At 43.1% G+C, this 19,041-nt stretch overlaps 1 protein-coding gene across 1 annotated transcript in view; it reads right to left on the reverse strand.

Annotated features, from left to right (window-relative positions):
- GTF2F2 (general transcription factor IIF subunit 2) overlaps positions 1 to 10,726 on the reverse strand; it is a 102,063-nt gene extending 91,337 nt beyond the window's left edge. Inside the window, exons 1-4 of the mRNA XM_054384440.1 lie at positions 10,607 to 10,726; positions 2,966 to 3,039; positions 2,470 to 2,488; positions 977 to 1,121 (exon numbers count right to left, since the gene is read on the reverse strand). Coding sequence (XP_054240415.1) covers positions 977 to 1,121; positions 2,470 to 2,488; positions 2,966 to 3,039; positions 10,607 to 10,672 — 304 coding nt within the window. The 5' untranslated portion in view covers positions 10,673 to 10,726. The remainder of the gene's footprint in view (positions 1 to 976; positions 1,122 to 2,469; positions 2,489 to 2,965; positions 3,040 to 10,606) is intronic.
- Positions 10,727 to 19,041: the final 8,315 nt, after the last annotated feature.

The following is a 19,041-nucleotide window of genomic DNA, read 5'->3' on the forward strand; positions in this document are numbered from 1 at the left end:
TATTCCAACTCTATGCTGTGAGTTACAATTTTCCCCCCTTCATTTATTTGATAAAGCATCACACTGTCATCACACCAATTATGACTTGCCAGCCATTGAACACCAAAACATTAGAAGCTGCTCACACTGTAATTTTCAGCCCCACAGAAAGAAAAAAACATCAAAAAAATACTCCTATCATTTGTATTCTGGGGACACCAAAACCTAAGTGCTTGAAACTGAGACACTTTCTGCAGACAATGGGAAAGGTCTGCAGACACCTTCCTCCTCTCTCCAACATCTAGAACATGACCACATAATTTCAGTAGAAAACCTTTCAGCACACAGGAGTTGCATGCAAAGTAGTCTACTGAGTTTATTGTACAGTCTAACACTATCATGTCCCCTGAAGTCTAGTATGTGATTTAGAACATATGCTCTTGAATGTTCTAATCACTCATATCGCTACTGAACTGAAGGTCAGGCAGCCAAACAGTTGAAATCCAGTGAGAAAAATGATAACCTTACTGTTGAACTGTTTTGTTATGATCTTACTAAACTTTAATCCACTTAAACTGTACATATACTTGAAGAAAATATGAACAGATATGTTTATTGCTAAAATGGATCTGTTCAAGTACATAGGAGAAGAATCAGCAGACACGAATTCAAGGAGGAAAAAAATATTTAGTTGATCTGAAAAGTACATGGGAACACAAAACACATTTTTTGCAGTGAAAACCCTAAAGTGTAATACACAATGCACAGCACTCCATGCTCTCTGTACCCTTCAGCAGACCCACATCTGAAATGTACATGATAACCCTATGTGTTAAATTACTTGTTTAATCATATGAAGAGATAGACACAAAACCCACAACTGGATATTGTATGTATGCCGATAGCAACAAAATGGAGCCAAAATCTGAGTCTTTTGGCCTTCACAGCATTCAGTTTATTGAAATACTGTGTACTGGAGTTGTAACAGATAACTTACCTACTGAACTTTCTGTGAACACAGTTAAGGTCTGTCCTCCCACACTTTGTAAAAGAAAGGGATGTTCCCTTGGTGCACTGACTGAAGCAGGTTTTCCTCCAATATCATTGATGCTTGCAAGCTCTTCATTCAAAGTAAATGACACCTAACAGTCACAATTACCACAGTGTTACTCAACAGACTGATACACAGCTTTATGAGTTATGGGGAAACAAAAAGAGAGAACACACAAGCAGTACATCACATTTCCATTTCAAAAACATAGAGTGGGATAAGAGCCTTACTACACTGATCTCTTGCTGAAATACAGAATTCAAAGCTTTCATGTACTTAATAAAATTTACTCTTCTTTAAAAAAAAAATTAAATTACTTCCTCCTCAAATCAGAGAACAATTCCATCTAGCTTATTAAAATGTAAGGCACAATAGGTTTTCAGATACTGTTTAAAATGTTTCATACAGCCAACTGAGTTCCAGAAAAAGGGGTAACACACCATGATGTGTTATTAGCACAGGGACTTCTGAATTGCATGCAGCCCAGGAGATGTTCAAATATGGCTGCCTTGCTACACCGACATTGTATGCCCGATATAGGAGCTGAGGAGGTACTAGGGGGACTGGCTGATGAGAATCCCTAGCCCAGGACACGGTAAGAAACATGAAGAGGGTTGGCACTGCACACTTTTCCTGTTTAGCCTCATTCTGCCATGCAGCAAACAGGGTCTCCAGCAAGCCACCCATTCTCACAGAGTTCCTCCCTGCTTGGCTCTACAGACTACAAATGTGCTTTGTGACTCTCATCAATATCAAGATTTTGGTGTGAGGCTCACAAACTTAGGGAGGTTGACTCATATTCCAGCCTAGAACAATCAAACATCCAAACCTCCAGAACTCTCTCCACTTATACTAAAAGGAGTTTGGCCACGTTATCAAATGATAAATGCACCTTGCTTCCCTGCCGTTTTTTTGTCCACAGTATCTTCCAATTCAGTGACAGACCTATGTGGCATTTGAAGTAATTCTATCTAATGCAACTTCCCTTATCTCCTGTAAAAGACATAGGAAGTTACTACCATTCGCTGAGGCTCCTAATACAAGCAGTTACCTTGCATGAAGATAAACATTCAAGCTGCTTTATATTTAACAAGACAAAATTCCAAGTATAACACAGAATATTTTCTCAAATTGTAACACTGCAACTTCTTCTGCTTTATCATCCTTTATTATATCAAAATATTTAAAGAGAAGGTTGCTACTATGATTGCTGCTTACAGATGGGTAAAAAAAACTTAGGAAACAAAGAGACCTAATGAAAGCCCCACAGCAAATCTATGGACAGAGCCTCAGACAAAACTCTTTCATGAGTCTGTGGTACAATGCTTTATGACAGGTGCAATAAAAAAATGTGACATTAGAAACCAGCACGTTCCCAACAATTTTTAGAATTCAAAATATAACACATTTGACAGCCCTTGTATTTAGTAATTACTTACTTCTGTTCTTCCTTGATTTCTGCAAAAGAAAATATTTAATGTTTTAGTTTCCATAATCTAATTTCGTAAGTTTAGTTTCCCTGATAAAAAGGCAAATTCAAATTCTAGTTTTGTTACTCATCTTCACTCCAGAGCTGCTCAATTTTTTTTTTTTTTTGTTATGCTGATGCCCAATAATAATTGGGAAATGTCAGCGGGTGAGAACAGAAGCAGCAAAACAGGACATGTAAGTTAAAGAACATTCTCCAGTTTGATGTGCATATTTCTTGGGTTTAAGAAATTAAACACTAAGTAATTGAATACAGCCACTCCCCAGTATAATTTTATGTAATTTATGGTCACAATTACTATACCAGCAAGTACCATTCCAGCGTCAGAGAAATATGCAGAGTGTTTGCAAGAAACAGGATTATTATTGTAAGAGGTGCAACATAATCTCTTCTACTGTCTGTGACTTCTGAGAATTGCAACCAATAAAGGTAGTGTAAAGGCTTACTTAGCAATCCTTAGTTTTCCCACTTCACCTCTTCCTGAAGCTTTGTTCCACTGTTGTGACAAGTATTTCGGGACCTAAGAAAAGAAGACAGATTTCAAGAAAAGTAGATTTTAAAATGATATGTAAATTGTCTATCCATATATACTTTAAATGCTTTCACCCTGACCACTTCAGAATACAGTATGAGCTATATATAGTAGACAATAAAGAATCACACAAAGGTTTGGGTTGGAAGTAGCCTTAAAGATTGTCTAGTTCCAACCTCTTTGCCAGGGGCAGGGACACCTTCCACTACAGCAGGTTGCTCGATGTCCCATTCAACCTGACCTTGAACATTTCCCTTGATGGGGCATCCACAACTTCTCTGCACAACTTGTTCCAGTGCCTCACCACTCTCGTAAAAAATTTGGACCTCGTGTCTAGTCTGAATCTACATTCCTTTAGTTTAAAACGAATACCCCTCATCCTGTTGCCACAGGCCCAACTAAAAAGTCTGTCCTCATCTTTCTTGTAAGACCTTTTTACACACTGAAAAGTTGCAATAAGGTCTCCCCAGAGTCTTCTCTTCTCCAGGATGAAAACCCCAACTCTCAGTCTTTCTTTATAGAAGGTGTTCCAGCCCTCTGATAATTGTTGTGGCTCTCCTCTGGATACGCTTCAACGGGTCCATGTCTGTCTTGTGCTGGGGACCCCAGAGATGGACAAAATACTCCACATGAAGTCTCAGGAGAGTGGAATAGACAGGAAGAAATGCCTCCCTTGACCTGCTGGCCACACTTGTTTTGATGCAATACAAGACAGGGCTGACTTTCTGGGCTGTGAACACACTGCGAGCCCATGTTCAGCTTCTCATCCACCACTATCCCTAGGTCCTACTCTATGGAGCTGCTCTAAATTCCTTCATCCCAAAGACTGTATTGATACTGGGGCTTGCCCTGACAGAAGTGCAGGACCTTGCACTTGACCTTGTTAAACCTCATGACATTCATGTGGACCCACTTCTCAAACTGTTTATACACACATTCTGTTAAAGAGAGCAAAGAAAATAATGCAGCACAAAAATTAGACCAGTGTAGAGTCCCAAATTTCCCAAATGAGTGAAAATTCTTATAATACCTTGAATCTCAAATACTATTATACAATCATGAAAAAGGGAAAAAATCATGAAAGGGAAAAAAATAATAAAATCAGTATCATATTCTTAAAATTATTGAGACTCCTTAGTTTATCAGGTAAATTTATATTTTTAAATATTCATTAGAAATTATCACCTCTCTGGGAAAAACAAAACAAAACCAACAACCATCCAGCAATCAACCAACTAAATGACCACAGTGATGAGAAGTCAGGCAACTACAACTCAGAGACCAAAAGCTGCTGCAAAGGGAAGGCTTAGACTTTGGGAACCTTACCCACACTGAGCAGCAAACCACAGCCCTGTTCCCACCATATGTTGACTTCTCCAACAGCAGAACTATCCTAGGCAGATCTGATTCCCATCACTCATTCCCACAGTACTGAGAAGAGTCTTTGTGCAGCTGGCCACACATACAATCCAGTAAACTGATCTGGCTGGAAGGTGTGTGGGAGACTTCCCTGTTTTAGCTATGCTGATGTTGTATTTAGTATGATGGAACAACCAAACCAGCTCCCTAGTCCACTTCCCCCAGTGGCTGCACAAAGCAGAGGTCAGTACAGGGACAGGCTTAACCTGACAGGTGTAAGGGATAAAAGCTGCTCAAGTGATGCTGACTCACCAACACACAAATTCCTTTAGTTACAAAGGTTTTGGCTATCTGCAGCATTGAGCTGAGCTCATGATGGACAGCAAAAGTGCCTACGTAACTAGCCAACAAGCTGGAAGTTGCCTTTCCAAGCATACTCCTTTTTCCTCTATGCAGTGTTGGCTGAAATCACTGCCTGCCCCTCCACTTTGATCAAAAAAGCACCAGCTAGCTACTGTCATCTAAGGCAGACAACAGCTGCCACTTCCACAGCCAGCCTCAACTCCACGCTGCTGCCACTGTCTCACACACCCATACTCCTCAGTCTCCCAGACGCGTCCCAGTTATGACAACGCATGCACACCTGTGCACAACTGCACACTTTTTTCTGGAGACAGTAATGCCAAAAGAACATATCCAGTACTCACTTGAGCTACCTCAGTTCTCCTCAAAGTCCAGGTAAGCCTGAAGATTACAAACAACATTTATTCTGTGAAACCAAAAGGTTAGGTGTTTGCTTTGGTACACCGTGCTATTGCTGATGAACACCTATATATGTGAACACTTGTTTGAGTGCACAACTCCCCAGGACTTCAAAAGGTGGCCTGTGCTGATGGCTGCCACTGCCTTGCCCTGCAGAGGAGTTCCCAAACTCAGCTTCTACATCTGTACATCCAGCCCTGGTGAGGCACTTCAAGCAGCTCAGTTTAGCCCCAGAGGAACAAGGAACTTCTCTACCTTCTCTGCTCAACTGCACGGCATCTGTTCTAGTCAAAGGTTCTTGCAAGGAAAGGCAGACACTGCAGACTGCAATGTTTTGCAGATCATGCAGGTTTACAGATGACAGGGGTTTTCCCCACCATTCAGCAACTGCAACAGTCTTCTCTAGGATGGCTTTTTATAAAGACTGAACATGACAGTGTAGTACAACAAATGTGAGATGGAAGTCATTTCCCCCCTACACACAAACTATTAGACATACATATTGTGCCATGTCAAGGGATGGAATACAGACCCAAGGCAACTAAGACAATCTCACATCTGACTACTTAAAACTAACTGTATGATGTTCAAGTGATATGGAAATAACCCAATAGAAGTTACTACTTCCTATAAACCCCTTTCTTTCCAATAAGGGTGCAACAGTCTCTCAGAGACCATCATCTTAAAGATCTACAGTAATCTCAGTGCCTAGAGAAACAGTGAGTTGCTAAAGGAAAAATCTTTTACTGTTCCAATCCCAACTTCAAAAAAAATATTCTGATACAGGAATTTTATATCTTTTTCCTTCACATGCTCATGATACATCAGGACAAATCTACCTGTTGTTTACTAGTAGAGCAACATTTACTCTGGCTCACGCAGTCCACAGCTACCGAAAACATCTGTGCCCACATAGGAAAATGTTGTGAGACACAGCGAGTGAGAAAGAGAAATGTACTAATCTATGCCTGTGGCATTCATTGTTTCAGGCAGAAAAGAGGGACTTCATAGTCTCTTTTTTTGTCCTGCACAGAATAAAACTAAACCAAGTCACTGCACAGCTGAGAAGGAGATGAGGCTGTTCCACGACCTTGCTGGCACAAACCTGCTAACTTCCTAAAGCTCAAACAAATTCAACACTAAATTTGCGTTTACCTGTTCTTCAAGAAACCTCAAAAAACATCCTGGTGCTGGTGCTTAGCACTTTCCTGTAGTCCCACAGTGCCCCATGAAGTACTGTGGAATAGCTAGAAAATCCAGTTGTCTTCCAGCTGATCAGCCAGTCCAGGTTTCCATTCAATCCTAACACTAGATCAGAAATGGCATAAGCACATAGCAGAAAGCCATCAATTGGCACAATCTACTGATACGTATTTCTCCCACAGTTTTCAAAATGGCAATTTTCTACAGCAGATTTCATGCCAGATGACATATAACTTTCTCTCTAAAACCAGGATAAACGCTACAACATGTGCCTCAGTTGACTTAGTAGAAATATTATTATGTGATTAGACCTAATCTATATGTAATTTGTATTGCCAGGTAAGAAGGTAGAGGCACATTTAGTACAAGTGGAGAAGAAGTGAAGGGCTCTCATGCTGTTAAAATCACTGACTTGCTATACAATATAATCAGACAGGGAATTTATTCAGATTAAGAGGTTGCAGATCAATCACACTTCTTTCAGTTGCATGAGAAACAGTCTGGAAGGGTGCAATTAATCATCTTTTTGCTAGCCTAACTGCAGTCAAAGGCTATGCAGAGAAAGAAAAAGGTTTATGAAGGACTATGATCAAAGGATTACTGCTAGCTATAGACAGGTACTTCAGTTAAAACCAGACGGGTACTCTGAAAACCACGTGCTAAACTCTGTAGCTCCATGCTAATGGTATAAATAATCACAGGAAAGATTAAATAAAATCTTACACTGTAGACATCTTGATTTGCCAATTTCTTTTCACTTTAGTATAATAAAACTAACTCAGACAGAGCAGCCAGTTTTAAACCTCCTAACACTCCTTGAAAGAATGTACAGAAAACAAGAACAACCTGCTGTTACACAGCAGGAAGAATTTTCAAGGATCCTGAAGCAGGATTTTGGAAAATGTATACCACAGAAAGACTGACTTGTGGACAGAGTACTTGCCATACTGGAAACCTACTGAATGTTTTCAAGACAAGTACCATTTCTTCTTGCATTTGTAGGTAGGAACACTGCTCTCAACTTCCCCCAAAAATCTTCATCTCAAGAAGAAATCTGACATACTAAGTAGCATCACTTTTAGAGCTTTTCACACTGTTGTTCTCTAAGACCTCCTTACGTTGCTGTTCTCTTCCTCCTACTCACATCACACAAATGTCCAGGCTACAGTACACAAGGCACCCTGCAGGTATTGTAGGACATGAGGGCCTCTGCTTCATCCATCTTTCAGCTTATTCACAGCTTCCTATCAGCCTCTATCTGTAACAAATTATGTCCCATTTTCTGTATGACATTAAATTAGCTCTTTCTCTGTATACCGATCAGGATGCCATACATGCACTATAAACTAAGTAAGACTGATGCCAGGTTCTGTGTTTTCATGACTACATGAAAAAAAATGACTACATTGACTACACAAAAAAGAAATCATATAATCTTTATAAATATAGCTAAATGCTGCAGATTAAATGAACACAATTTTAAAAAAATCACTACACAAGAAATTAACAATTGTAACAGCTAACACTAAATGGGCTTCACTTCATCACTAGCACTTAACCAAGAGTTCTTATAGTATTTCCCTATCACAGCTTTCACTGAAAACACAGAAGAGTATTCCAGTTGTTTTCTGGATTTAGACTAAAGCAATTTACTCAGTTTCTGGTACTATGTCTGGTAGTGCTTAAAATACTCATCACTACATTTTTTTATTGCCTTTTTAAGTAGTCTCTCTGGAATAATTCCTGTGCTAGCACAATACATGCTAAAAGGAAATTAAGTAAGTCAGTTTTTTTTATGTCAGATGAACTGATTGCTCTCTCCCTCAAAGGAAGGATAAAAACAGGCTTGTTATCTTAGTGAAGACAAAAGGTACACACTGTCATGCCTCTGAGTGTGTTGTAGGTCCTAGTAACAAGGATGGTTGCTTCCAAGTTCAGGTGCAAAGAAATTAAAAGATAAAAATCACGTACATCCCTTGCTATAGTTTATCAATTTTAGTAACTTTATAGTTTTTCTTTTTAATGATCATTATTATACAAGACAATAGACAAAAGTTCAGATCATGTGTATGAAGGATTGCATTAACACTTACTCAGAAGAGTAATATTTAAGTGTTGCTTTTAGTCTGTTTTTGTCATTAAACCAGGCAGGACTCTGTGCTCAGAGTGGCATCAACTCGAAGCACAGATGTGCCTGAAAATTCCTGGCTTGCTTCAAGAAACAGCAAACTATCAAACTAAAGGACAAGCAAGTTCAGTGTCCAAATGAAGCCAAAAGTGGATGCTTCAGGAAGAACAGGATAACATGAGAAGAAAAGGTATTGCCCCATCATGGTCTTGTAATTTCTAGGATCTTTTATTCAACAGTCTTGGGGTATGCAAGCACATTAATTTTCAATCTCTCAATTCAATTTTCTTGACTGAATTTGTCAAACGGCTTTTTGAGCTTCTGCAAAATTTTAACATTCACAACTCCCTACTGCAACAAGTTCCAAAATTTAACTACATATCATGAAAAATGGTACTTGGTTTGATTGCTCCAAGCCCCATCTGATGAACTGACACACCTCTAATTTTTGTGCTCACACTGACTCTCCCTCATTCACCTTTGTCTATTCAATTCTTCCTTATCCAGCTGTGACATTACTTCAGATTCCTGTAAGATTTCCAGATGAAACATCTTGTTGACCTGGAAGGTACAAAATTACTTAGGAGTTCCCTCCACAGCCATCATTCCTTGTTCTTAAGATTATTCCTGGTGCTATTCTCTGCACTGTTTCTAGGTCCACTGTATCGTTTCCATGATGGGGAGGACAGTATTCAGGATACAGGCAATGATGGCAGAATAATATTTTGTCTTTTAGTTTTCCAGATTGTAAACATGCCTAATGTTGAATCTGCTCATTTAACATAATACTCTGTAAGAGTTATCCACATTTACTTAAAACCTAAACCTCTATCCAACAGAGACCAAATCACCATGTGCATATAATTAGGGTACTTTTTCCTCCATGCATGTCAGATTAGATTTTTCAGATCTGAATTTCACATCACTCAATATATCATTATGTACTTCTGCAGCTTTCTGCTGTCAGCTTTCATTTCTATTGTCCTGAATACTCTATTACAAGTACAGCACTCTGTAGTGTTCATTATAGTTTCATGAAACCAGATATTCATGTGTCAGCACAAAAGAGGAAATCAGACGTAGTGACACACCCACCATGACAAATTCTGCACAGCAAAGCAAGTCTGAAATTCTCCACCATTTCAAGAGCAATAGTAAGAGACGTTTTGGTAGCAGAAGTATGATAGTGTCACACGCCCTCACCACTGAGGGTCAATATTTGGGTACTACCTTGTGCCCACTAGTTCTTTCAAGTTGATGGTTTGAGCCTGTTCTGTCTCCAGAGAGGAAGGAGACTACTGCTTCTTCCCAGACTGAACAAATACAGGCCTAGAAAAATCATGACACGTCCACAGAAGAGGGCCAGGACACATACTCTGCCACATGTTGTGAGTCTCCTGTTTCCTGAACCAATGTTTGTTCTTGACAGTAAAAGCAGCCAAGCCATCTTGACAGAAAGAACCTCCACAGAACTGAGCTACTAAGTAGGCAGTAGTGGCCCAGTTAGCAGCTGCAGACGTGAGCTTGGCCCTGCAGAGTGGTGCTTGGGTTTGATTATTACAAACTCTTTATCTCTTTATAGCACCTTCAGTATAGCTGTATTTCTCCAGCACCAGGGCGAGTTGTAGTGACAAGATACAGGTGCTTATTTTCCTTGTTTTCTTTAACCAAGCTGTGAATTTGGGAGCACTCAAAACTTTCTGACTCAGTTTTAGGAAAATAAAAGTTACCCTACCGCGTATGTTACAAAGCGTGAGCCAAGGACAGCTCCTAGGAAACCCAGTTTTCCCGGTGGTGTTTTATTTACCCCAGCAGCTACCCGGGCAGACTCCACGCGTCGCTGCTTGCCCAGACCCCACGGGAAACGGAGACAACGGCTGCTCGGGGCAAACTTGTCGCGGGCAACCCCGGCCCCACGCTTAGAACCAGCTCCCCCAGCGCCCCAGGCCTGGCCCCCGCTCCGCGCTGCTGCCCGATCTCTTCCGCGGGACCCGCCAGGCGCCGTCACGCCAGACACGGAGGAGCGGAGGCGGAAAGAGAGGCCTGGCCGCCACAGGCCACGCCGGGCCAGGCCGGGCCTGGGTGCCGCCGCCGGGCTCTCACCTTCACCAGCCACATGCCCGTGTTCTGCTTGGCCCCAGTGAGGTCCAACTCGCCCTTTTCGGTCATGATGGGGCAGGTGACGGAGCCGAGGCGGAACACAGAGTGAGCAGGCGGTGCACGCGTCAGCTCTTCCTGCTCCGGTGGCCGCGGTACCCGCCCGGACCCGCTCTGCAGCGCACCCTGGCAGACGGTGCCTCATCGTGGACAAACCTCCTGCCAACGCGGAATACGGCGAGCGAGAGGCGGGACTGCGGGCCCTCAGTGATCTGGAGACTTGGGTTGGAGTCCCCGTCCTGGCGTGGCCAAGGGTGGGATAGGCCATTGACAAAACGATTGTAGAGAGCTATTGTCTTTGCGGTACGGGAAGGGTTATCCCAGCATGGCGAACAGCAGACCGCAGCAACGTGCAGAATGGTTAGAGCAGTCTGGAGATAGGAGAGACCACCATGACAGCACTCTGCCTTGTGGGCAGGAAATGATGGGGTGAGGAGCAGCTCTGAGGAAAAGCATCAAAAGCATCCCCGTGTGCCCAAACAAGGGTCACAGAAGTGGAAAAAAAAAAAAAAAAGAGCAGACTAATTGTTTGCCATGGACTAACAATGAAGAATTAGGCTTAGCTTTTTGCAAAGGGAAATCATGGTGAATCATTGGAACAGGCTGTCAGAAGATGGGATGGCATCTCAGATACTGAAACAGTCTTAAGTCAGGAGAGAGCCAGTGTCTGGCAGTTCTGCTTTGAGATAGGAGTGTTTGGCTTAGATAGACCCTCAAAGTCCCATGTTAGGACTGTCATTGCTGGGGAAGTTTTCATTACATCTAGCCTGTTTCACTTGTTGCACTTCAAACTCATATCTAGCCACTGGGGACATGGCAAACATGCTGCTACCTTCCTCTTTGAGGTTTAACTTTATTCCTTCACTCAGATGTAAACCTTTGGCTTGTATCCACTTACACCAAACAACCTCTGTTCATTCAATTTTGTCTCATAGGTCATATTTTCTGGATTTGAATTCAGGAACTCACAGATTGGAATTGAGAGAAGAACAGACAGGCTTTTCCTCATCCACCAGCCATAGAAGAGGGCTAGACCCTTGTGATCCCTCAGCTTTATACTGGGTATGATTTATGTGGAATGGAATACTTCTTGATCAGGTTTGGCTCACCCACCTACCTACCTCCTACCTACAAGTGCGACCTTTTTACTTAACAACCCTTTCACTTATGGCACTCCAAAATGGCACACAGGATTTAGTCATGACCTTGGTTTCTCTAGGAGCAAGTACAAGCAAGAGCCTTTCTACATACAAATCCTTAATAGTAGCTATAAACATTAAGAGCTGCAACTTCTAGAATCAGACGCTGCCTGCAAAAATACGCTATAAACTTCAGAAAGTGCAGTCACTTAGAAAAAAAAGTAGCAAAAAAGTAAAAACATGGAACAGAGAATTGGTTCAGTTCTAGATCAAACCAGGACATCTGGTCATAGAATCAGTAAGGCTGGAAAAGACCTCTAAGATCATCAAGTCCAACCTTCTACCCAAAGTCTCTATGACCACTACATGTCCCAAGGTGCCACATCTGCTTGTTATTTGAACACCTCCAGGGATCATGACTCCACCACCTCCCTGGTCAGCCTGTTCCAATACCTGGCTACTCTTTCTGTAAAGAATTCTTCCTAGTATCCAATATCCAAACCTCCCCTTGCACAGCTTGAGGCCATTTCCTGTTGTTCTGTCATTAGTTACTTGGAACAAGAGGCCAACACCAGCCTCACTACAACCTCCTTTCAGGTATCTGGAGAGAGCAGTATGATCTCCTCTCAGCATCCTCTTCTTCAGGCTAAACAGCTACCTTAGCCTCTCCTCTTAAGACATGATGTCCAACATATTCCGCCATAAAGCTCCAGTTAGTGTGGAATTAAAATAAAGTGAGGATCAACATCATCACACCAATGCTAATGAGCCACAGGCTCGTTAACACAGAGACTGTTAATTCAGAGGTGACCAGAACTGGCTTCTGCCTTTGTGTCTCTGGCAATTGGGAAACCCCTGCAGCCAGCCTCTGTCTATTCACACCTCAGCCAGCAGATCTGGCAAATGAAAAGGCTGAAGACCTGCACTGTGGAGGGGTCAGCAGGTTTTGTACAAACACGGCTCCCTTGGCAATTCTGACCATAGGACAGTTGGTCACAGCAGGAAAGGGGCCTCATCCCCCCAGGCACCAAGCACTTTCTGCTCCCAACAGCTACCTGCTGACCCTCATTCCCTCCTCTCCTCACAGGGACTATTACATTCAGACACCATGACCTAATGTATCAGCTTCATTTCCCATGGGGATGAACACAGCAGGAGAAATGACTGTCCAAGTCTCAGCCATGGGAGCAGATGTCCCTAAGGTTCTTTACCCCCTGCATTTGCGGGTGGGTGCTGCTGGAACACATCAAGATGTGGAGCTGTATCAGGGTTTTAAGAATTTAGATGCTTCCATCTTGCATGTAGCAAAAGAAATATTTGCAAGCTGTGTCTCTGGCTTTCGGGTTGCAGCTACCTCTGCAACATGGCCAATGCTGGTCCAGCTTCTCTGCCCCATTAAATTCATCTTGCTTCCAACAAACACCCTTTAAAACAAGACTGCTTCTCCCTGATAGGATTAACTGCCCTGCCAGCCACCTCCTTCCATGATAGCCATCCTGAAGAGCCCCTCAGCCAAGGTCCCCTGTGGCTGTGCATCTCTGATGCGGCAGCTCCAACTTCCCTGACTGCTCCCTAAGCCAAACATGCCACAGAGATGGAAATGGATGGACCACGGAGATGAGAGCCCAGCTCCTGATGTTCCTTTAAGTTAATGTCACGCCCTTTGCCCTCTGAGTTCTCCCCAGTAGGGGTTTACATCCTCCTTGAAGTCTGGTTGCACAACAGTGAAGATCATACTCCATCTGAGACTGTACCAGCAGCAAGCAGAAAATATTTCTGGTACAACATGCAAGATATTCATCTGGCTTGCAGGAAACAATCTCAGTATTGCATCTTGGATATTATGGTCTGTCTTTCTAATTACAAGCAAGCATCTAGGCATTCAGGTAGTGACAGGACAAGGGGGGAATGGAATAAAGCTGGAAGTGGGGAGATTCACATCCTCAGGACGTGAGGAAGAAGTTCTTCCCCATGAGAGTGGTGAGAGCCTGGAATGGGTTGTCCAGGGAGGTGGTTGAGACCCCATCCGTGGAGGTGTTTAAGGCCAGGCTGGATGAGGCTCTGGCCAGCCTGATGTAGTGTGAAGTGTCCCTGCCCATGGCAGGGGGGATTGGAACTGGATGATCCTTGTGGTTCCTTCCAACCCTGATGATTCTATGATCTAGGTAACGAAAGAGGGCAATGTTTTTATGCATCTCTGCAGTAATTACAGCTAACACTGAACTATTCTGATTAGGATTAATTACATCTTAAAATTACATTCATTTTTACATTGGAACTGTACTTCTCTGCAAAGACCAGCTGGGATGGTCCATGAAGCTTATACTGTCATCTTCCACTAAAAGTTCAGATTGTATTAAAGCAACCTTTCACACGCTGGAGTCATCTCCTCAAATGCTAGCAAAAATGAGAGCAGATGCATCTCAACAGCCGTATAAAGAGCCACCTTTCTTGGGACTATGCAACCCCTCAAACATTATAGGTCTAAGACCCTTAGATTTGGTTCACCTGGAAGAAGAGTGGGTCTACACAGACAAACACCCTCACTTTGCTTTTGATTCCTATTGCACTGGGGTTTTATGCTGTACATAGGCCAGTTTGTTATTAGAGTCTCTGAGGACAAGCTTGTGAATTCCCTCCAAGAGAAACCCAGAGCATGACTAGCTATGCAAGAAGGTATGAATGCAGCTATATCCCACCTCAATTTCTGTACCCAGCACAGTCCTACAGCATAACTCCAAGAAAATCTGCACCCTTGACTACAGACAAAAGCTCTTGGCCCTGCTATAAAAAGAGTTGGTAATGGGTCTGGCAGAAATGAGGGGCTTACTGATATTGATTTTCCTAGAGTCACAGAATGGATTAAATTGGAAGGAATCTTAAAGATTGTCTAGTCCAGCACCCCTGCTGTAGGCAGGGACATCCTCTGCTGGATCATGTTGTTCAAAACTCTGTCCAACCTGGCCTTGAGCACTCCAGGGATGGGACATCCACAGCTTCTCAGGACAACCTGTTCCAGTCTCTCACCACCCCCATCATAAAATATTTCTTCCTTATGTCCAATCTAAACTTACCCTCTTTCAGTTTAAGTACATTGCCTCTTGACTCTGCAGGTCCTGGTGAAAAGTCTCGCTTCACCTTTCGTATAGGTATTGAAAGGATGCAATAAGTTCTCCCATGACTCTTCTCCAGGCTGAACAATGCCAGCTCTCTCAGCCTTTCTTTATTGGAGAGATATTCCAACCCTCTGATCAGTTTTGTGGCCCTCTCCTTAGACCTACTCCAATGGGTCCATGCCTCTCTTGTGCTGGGGACCCCAAAGCCAGATGCAGTACTCCAGACGGGGTATCAAATTTTCCCCTAGGACAAATATTGACTTAACAACAAAGTTGTCCCTCTGCCACCTCTCTCAGCTCAGTCTGCATGCTCACATCACACCCACTTTTAAAAAGGAAAAAAGCAGTGGAATGAATATTTCTAAAAGGTGTGACATTTTCAGCGAGGTGGCATCGCAGTGGGTTCAGATGAACCTGTGCTCCCCCGGATGAGCAATGGAAGGAGAGGAGATCTGCTTGCAAGCAGCTCAGCTACAGGTAGCATCAACATGGCTGACTGCCTGGGGAATCCTTAGAGAAAGAACCCACGAGGAGCCACTGCTCCTATTCCAGGCATGAGTGACAATAGCAAAAAAACTCTGCAAAAGCCTGGCATTTAGCGTGGCTCAGCTGGCAACCCAGAGGGGAAAGCAGCCAGGCCGAGATCTCTCCTGGCTCCCTCCAGGCAGCCTCTCCAGGCCTGTTTCCATGGAAACTGAATTTAAAGGGACAACAAGCAGGAAAAGAGCACATTTTCATTAATTCCTCATTTAAAATCTCAACTTTCTCTTTGCCAGGGACACATTTAGCACCACGGAGGAGGATCTGGGGGCCAGCTGCCGAGCAGCAGAGCTGTGTGTTAGTCACCCGTTTTCTTTGCGCTTGCAAGGAAACAGATGTTGCGTCTGAGGAGACAGGTGGCCAAATTCAGACTTGCAAACCTCTTTTTTTTTTTTTTTAAATCCTCTGTCCAGCTAAGTGAATGTAGAACCTGCAGTGTTGTCAACAGCCACACAGTTTCTCTTCATTGGTTTTAGGAATGGGCTAAACACTGCAGCCTGACAGTGCTGGTTGAAAAGCAGCACAGCAGAGGATGCAAAAGGCCTGATGGACTTCTGCTGTCATGAACTCATGTGCTTCCCTCAAAGCCTGGCAAAGATGAGGTGAGACGTGTTCCTGGGAGCTGATAGTGGTCCCACTCAAGATGTCAGTGATGGACACTATTGGACAAGTTCCACTGAAAACACTTCTCAGAAATCAGGTAGAGTTTTTATGGGGAAAACCCCAACTGGCAAGGTGAATTTTGTCCGAGAGTGCTCAAACCACTCAGCTGTATCTTCTGCAGAGAAAACCTGACAGCACTCATGCCTGTACTTGGTCACTTCATGTCTCATTGGTTCCCACTGAAGGGAAGGAGACCTGGACAGGCAGGCAGAGAGCTGGCCAGTGAGCCTGGAGGCCACATGCTTTCTTTTCCTGAGCCCTCCTAATAATATCGAATAGAGGAGCACATATGAAACAACTCTTGAAGATGTTAGGATTCCCTTGCCTCAGCCTCACTGGTTTTATTTGCAAGATGATTCAACATAGTTCTTATTCCCTGCCTGGCAGGAAGAAATCTTAAGATAATATTGGTTTTGAAACACTGGAGGTCTTGATGAAAACTACATTTTTTCTGTACTTTTCCTGGTGCAGAGAACCCCCTGGGGAAGTGAAGCAGGCTGTGTGGAAAAGAAATAAAATAGAGCACTTGATAATTAGTGTATTATGAGCTAATACAACATAGAGATCTATATTTCTCTCCCTCCACATTGGGTAAAGCAGCAGATGACAAACGGTTTTCATACACTAGACCAAACAAATCGGCTATCATCACACTGAACTCTGAGCGCTGAATTATATTAAGAAGGTAGATCCCAGCTTGTGTTTCAGTCTATAAGCACAGCTTGGTGTCTGCATGGAATTTTAATAAGAACAAAATTTCATGACAGCAGAGAAGATCATTGCTTTGAGTGACAGAAAAACAGTTACAGCCATCTCTTTCTCCATTTCACTGGTCTGCTAGCAATGAGTTTGCAGACCCCCTGTTTTTATTACTTTCCATGTGGTAGATGAGGAAGAGAAGTGTGTATCTGGTACAGCTGAGGAGGGGGACTGAAGCTCCTGGCTATGGTCTTGTGAAATCACATTAAGCCCATGAAAGTCCCTTCCTATCTGAACTGCTGCAGTAGCTTTATTACTCTGGAAATCATGCTCCAAATGTGCCTGTAGGTTAAAACTGTTGGCTCTCCCTGCAAGATAAGCTATGCCACTGAGCCACAGGTTCCTCTTCCCATGAAAGGCACTGGGGAATGCCTAGCAAGCCCTCATCCCTCATCATGGTGCTTGTTTGGCTGGGGACATGTGGAAGTGGGAAGAGCTTGGGAGAGGCCACGAGGCTGCCTGGGTTGTTCTGCTCACTTAAATAGCCTGAGAGTTGGGCAGCCCTAAAAGCCAGATGTGGCTTGGCCATCTTGCAGCCCATCTAAGACCAAAGCATGCACTTAGATCCCTGAAGCTAGAAGTCCTCAGGAAGTCTCCTCAGGGACATCTTTTCTGGCTGCTGAGGCCAAGCATGTTGCAGGACTACCACCTCCTTGAGTCACACTTCATGTTGATGGGAGCCCTTGGCATCTGCAAGTGATTCCTGGTAGGTTTAGATGCGTCTTCATCTCTTGGCATTTCATTTTCAAACAGTGATGGCCCAGAAACCTGATTTCACCTCTTCTCTGTGGATGGGATGTTTTCAAGCATTTCCATGTGCTAGAGGAGCTGAGTGCTGCCCATGTGGATACTCTCTGAATTCAGCTGTGTACACAGGAGTCTGCTGGGCCTCCATAGGGTGAAAACATTTGGGTCTGGAGGTAGGGCTGAGATCTGTTGCTGGGCATGAAGGGAAGATCCTGCAGAAGGTGACTTTCACTTGGGAGTCTTGAGCCAGGAAAGGACCATTCCACCAACAGCTGCTAATACTTTGAATTAATTTATTTCTGTCAGCCAACTCCTTATAGCAGGGTAGATTTAAATTGGACATAAGGAGGAAGTTCTTTACAGTGAGAGTGGTAAAATACTGAAACATGTTGCCCAGGGAGGTGGTTGAGGCCCTGTCCCCAAAGACATTCAAGTTCAGACTTGATATGGCCCTGGGCAGCACGATCTAGTTGGAGGTGTCCCTGCCAACTGCAGGGAGGTTAGACAAAATGACCTTTGAGGGCCTCTTCCAACCCAATGCAGCCTGTGAATCTGTGAATTAACAAGTTAAGATGAGCATTTCAGAAGAGGAAAACTAATGGAGTAAGATTGTTACAGAGCTGCTTGTCCTTCAAGTACTGCACAGCATAAGCAGAGTTCTGCCAGCTAGTGAAGATCTCTCTGGGTCTCACCTATCTGATTTTTCGAGCCAGCAAAAACCTCATGGCTTCACAAATGTGCAAGCATAAAACCTCAAAACTACCATTAAAAATGCTTGAACTTCAAGAGTCAGTAGAAAACAAACCTTTGCAATCTTCTACTGTGATTCACCGTTGTCTTTCCTGCACTGCATGTGGCCTGTGGAACCTGAAAAAAACCCAAACCAAAAACAAAAGAGGAAATAATCTGCAAAGAGGCAAAAAACCCCAACAACAACAACAAAAAAAAGAAAACCAAGCCAAGCCAAGCCAAAACATCCAGGCAGAGCATAATATTTTATTTTGAACTAAGAGGAAAGAAAGTCTATGTGACTTTTCTTGAAACAGTGCATAGGTCATCAAGCTGCATATCTATGTCCTCCAGCAGGACAAGATTCTCAGTGTGCCTCTTTAAAGACAAAATATATGTTGCATCCCTTGTGTTTTCAGACTGCCTTTGAGCAATAAATTAATAACAGACTTGTTCACCCCAAGCTGTTCTGTGTCAGTGAGTGCAAAAGCATCAAGCTCATGGCAGAGCTCCCATTTCAGTACAATGCTAAGCAGTATGAAATTTTAAACATCACGTCTGCCTGAAAACACAACTGGGTTCTGATCAGAATGCAAACTTCATTCATTAATGAATCCTTCTTAATTCTGTCTATATGTTTACACCCACATATTTTTAGATATGCTATACAGTGTCACCCATACTATAT

This window comes from Indicator indicator, chromosome 1 (assembly GCF_027791375.1).
Source record: "Indicator indicator isolate 239-I01 chromosome 1, UM_Iind_1.1, whole genome shotgun sequence".
NCBI classification, from domain to species: Eukaryota; Metazoa; Chordata; class Aves; order Piciformes; family Indicatoridae; genus Indicator; species Indicator indicator.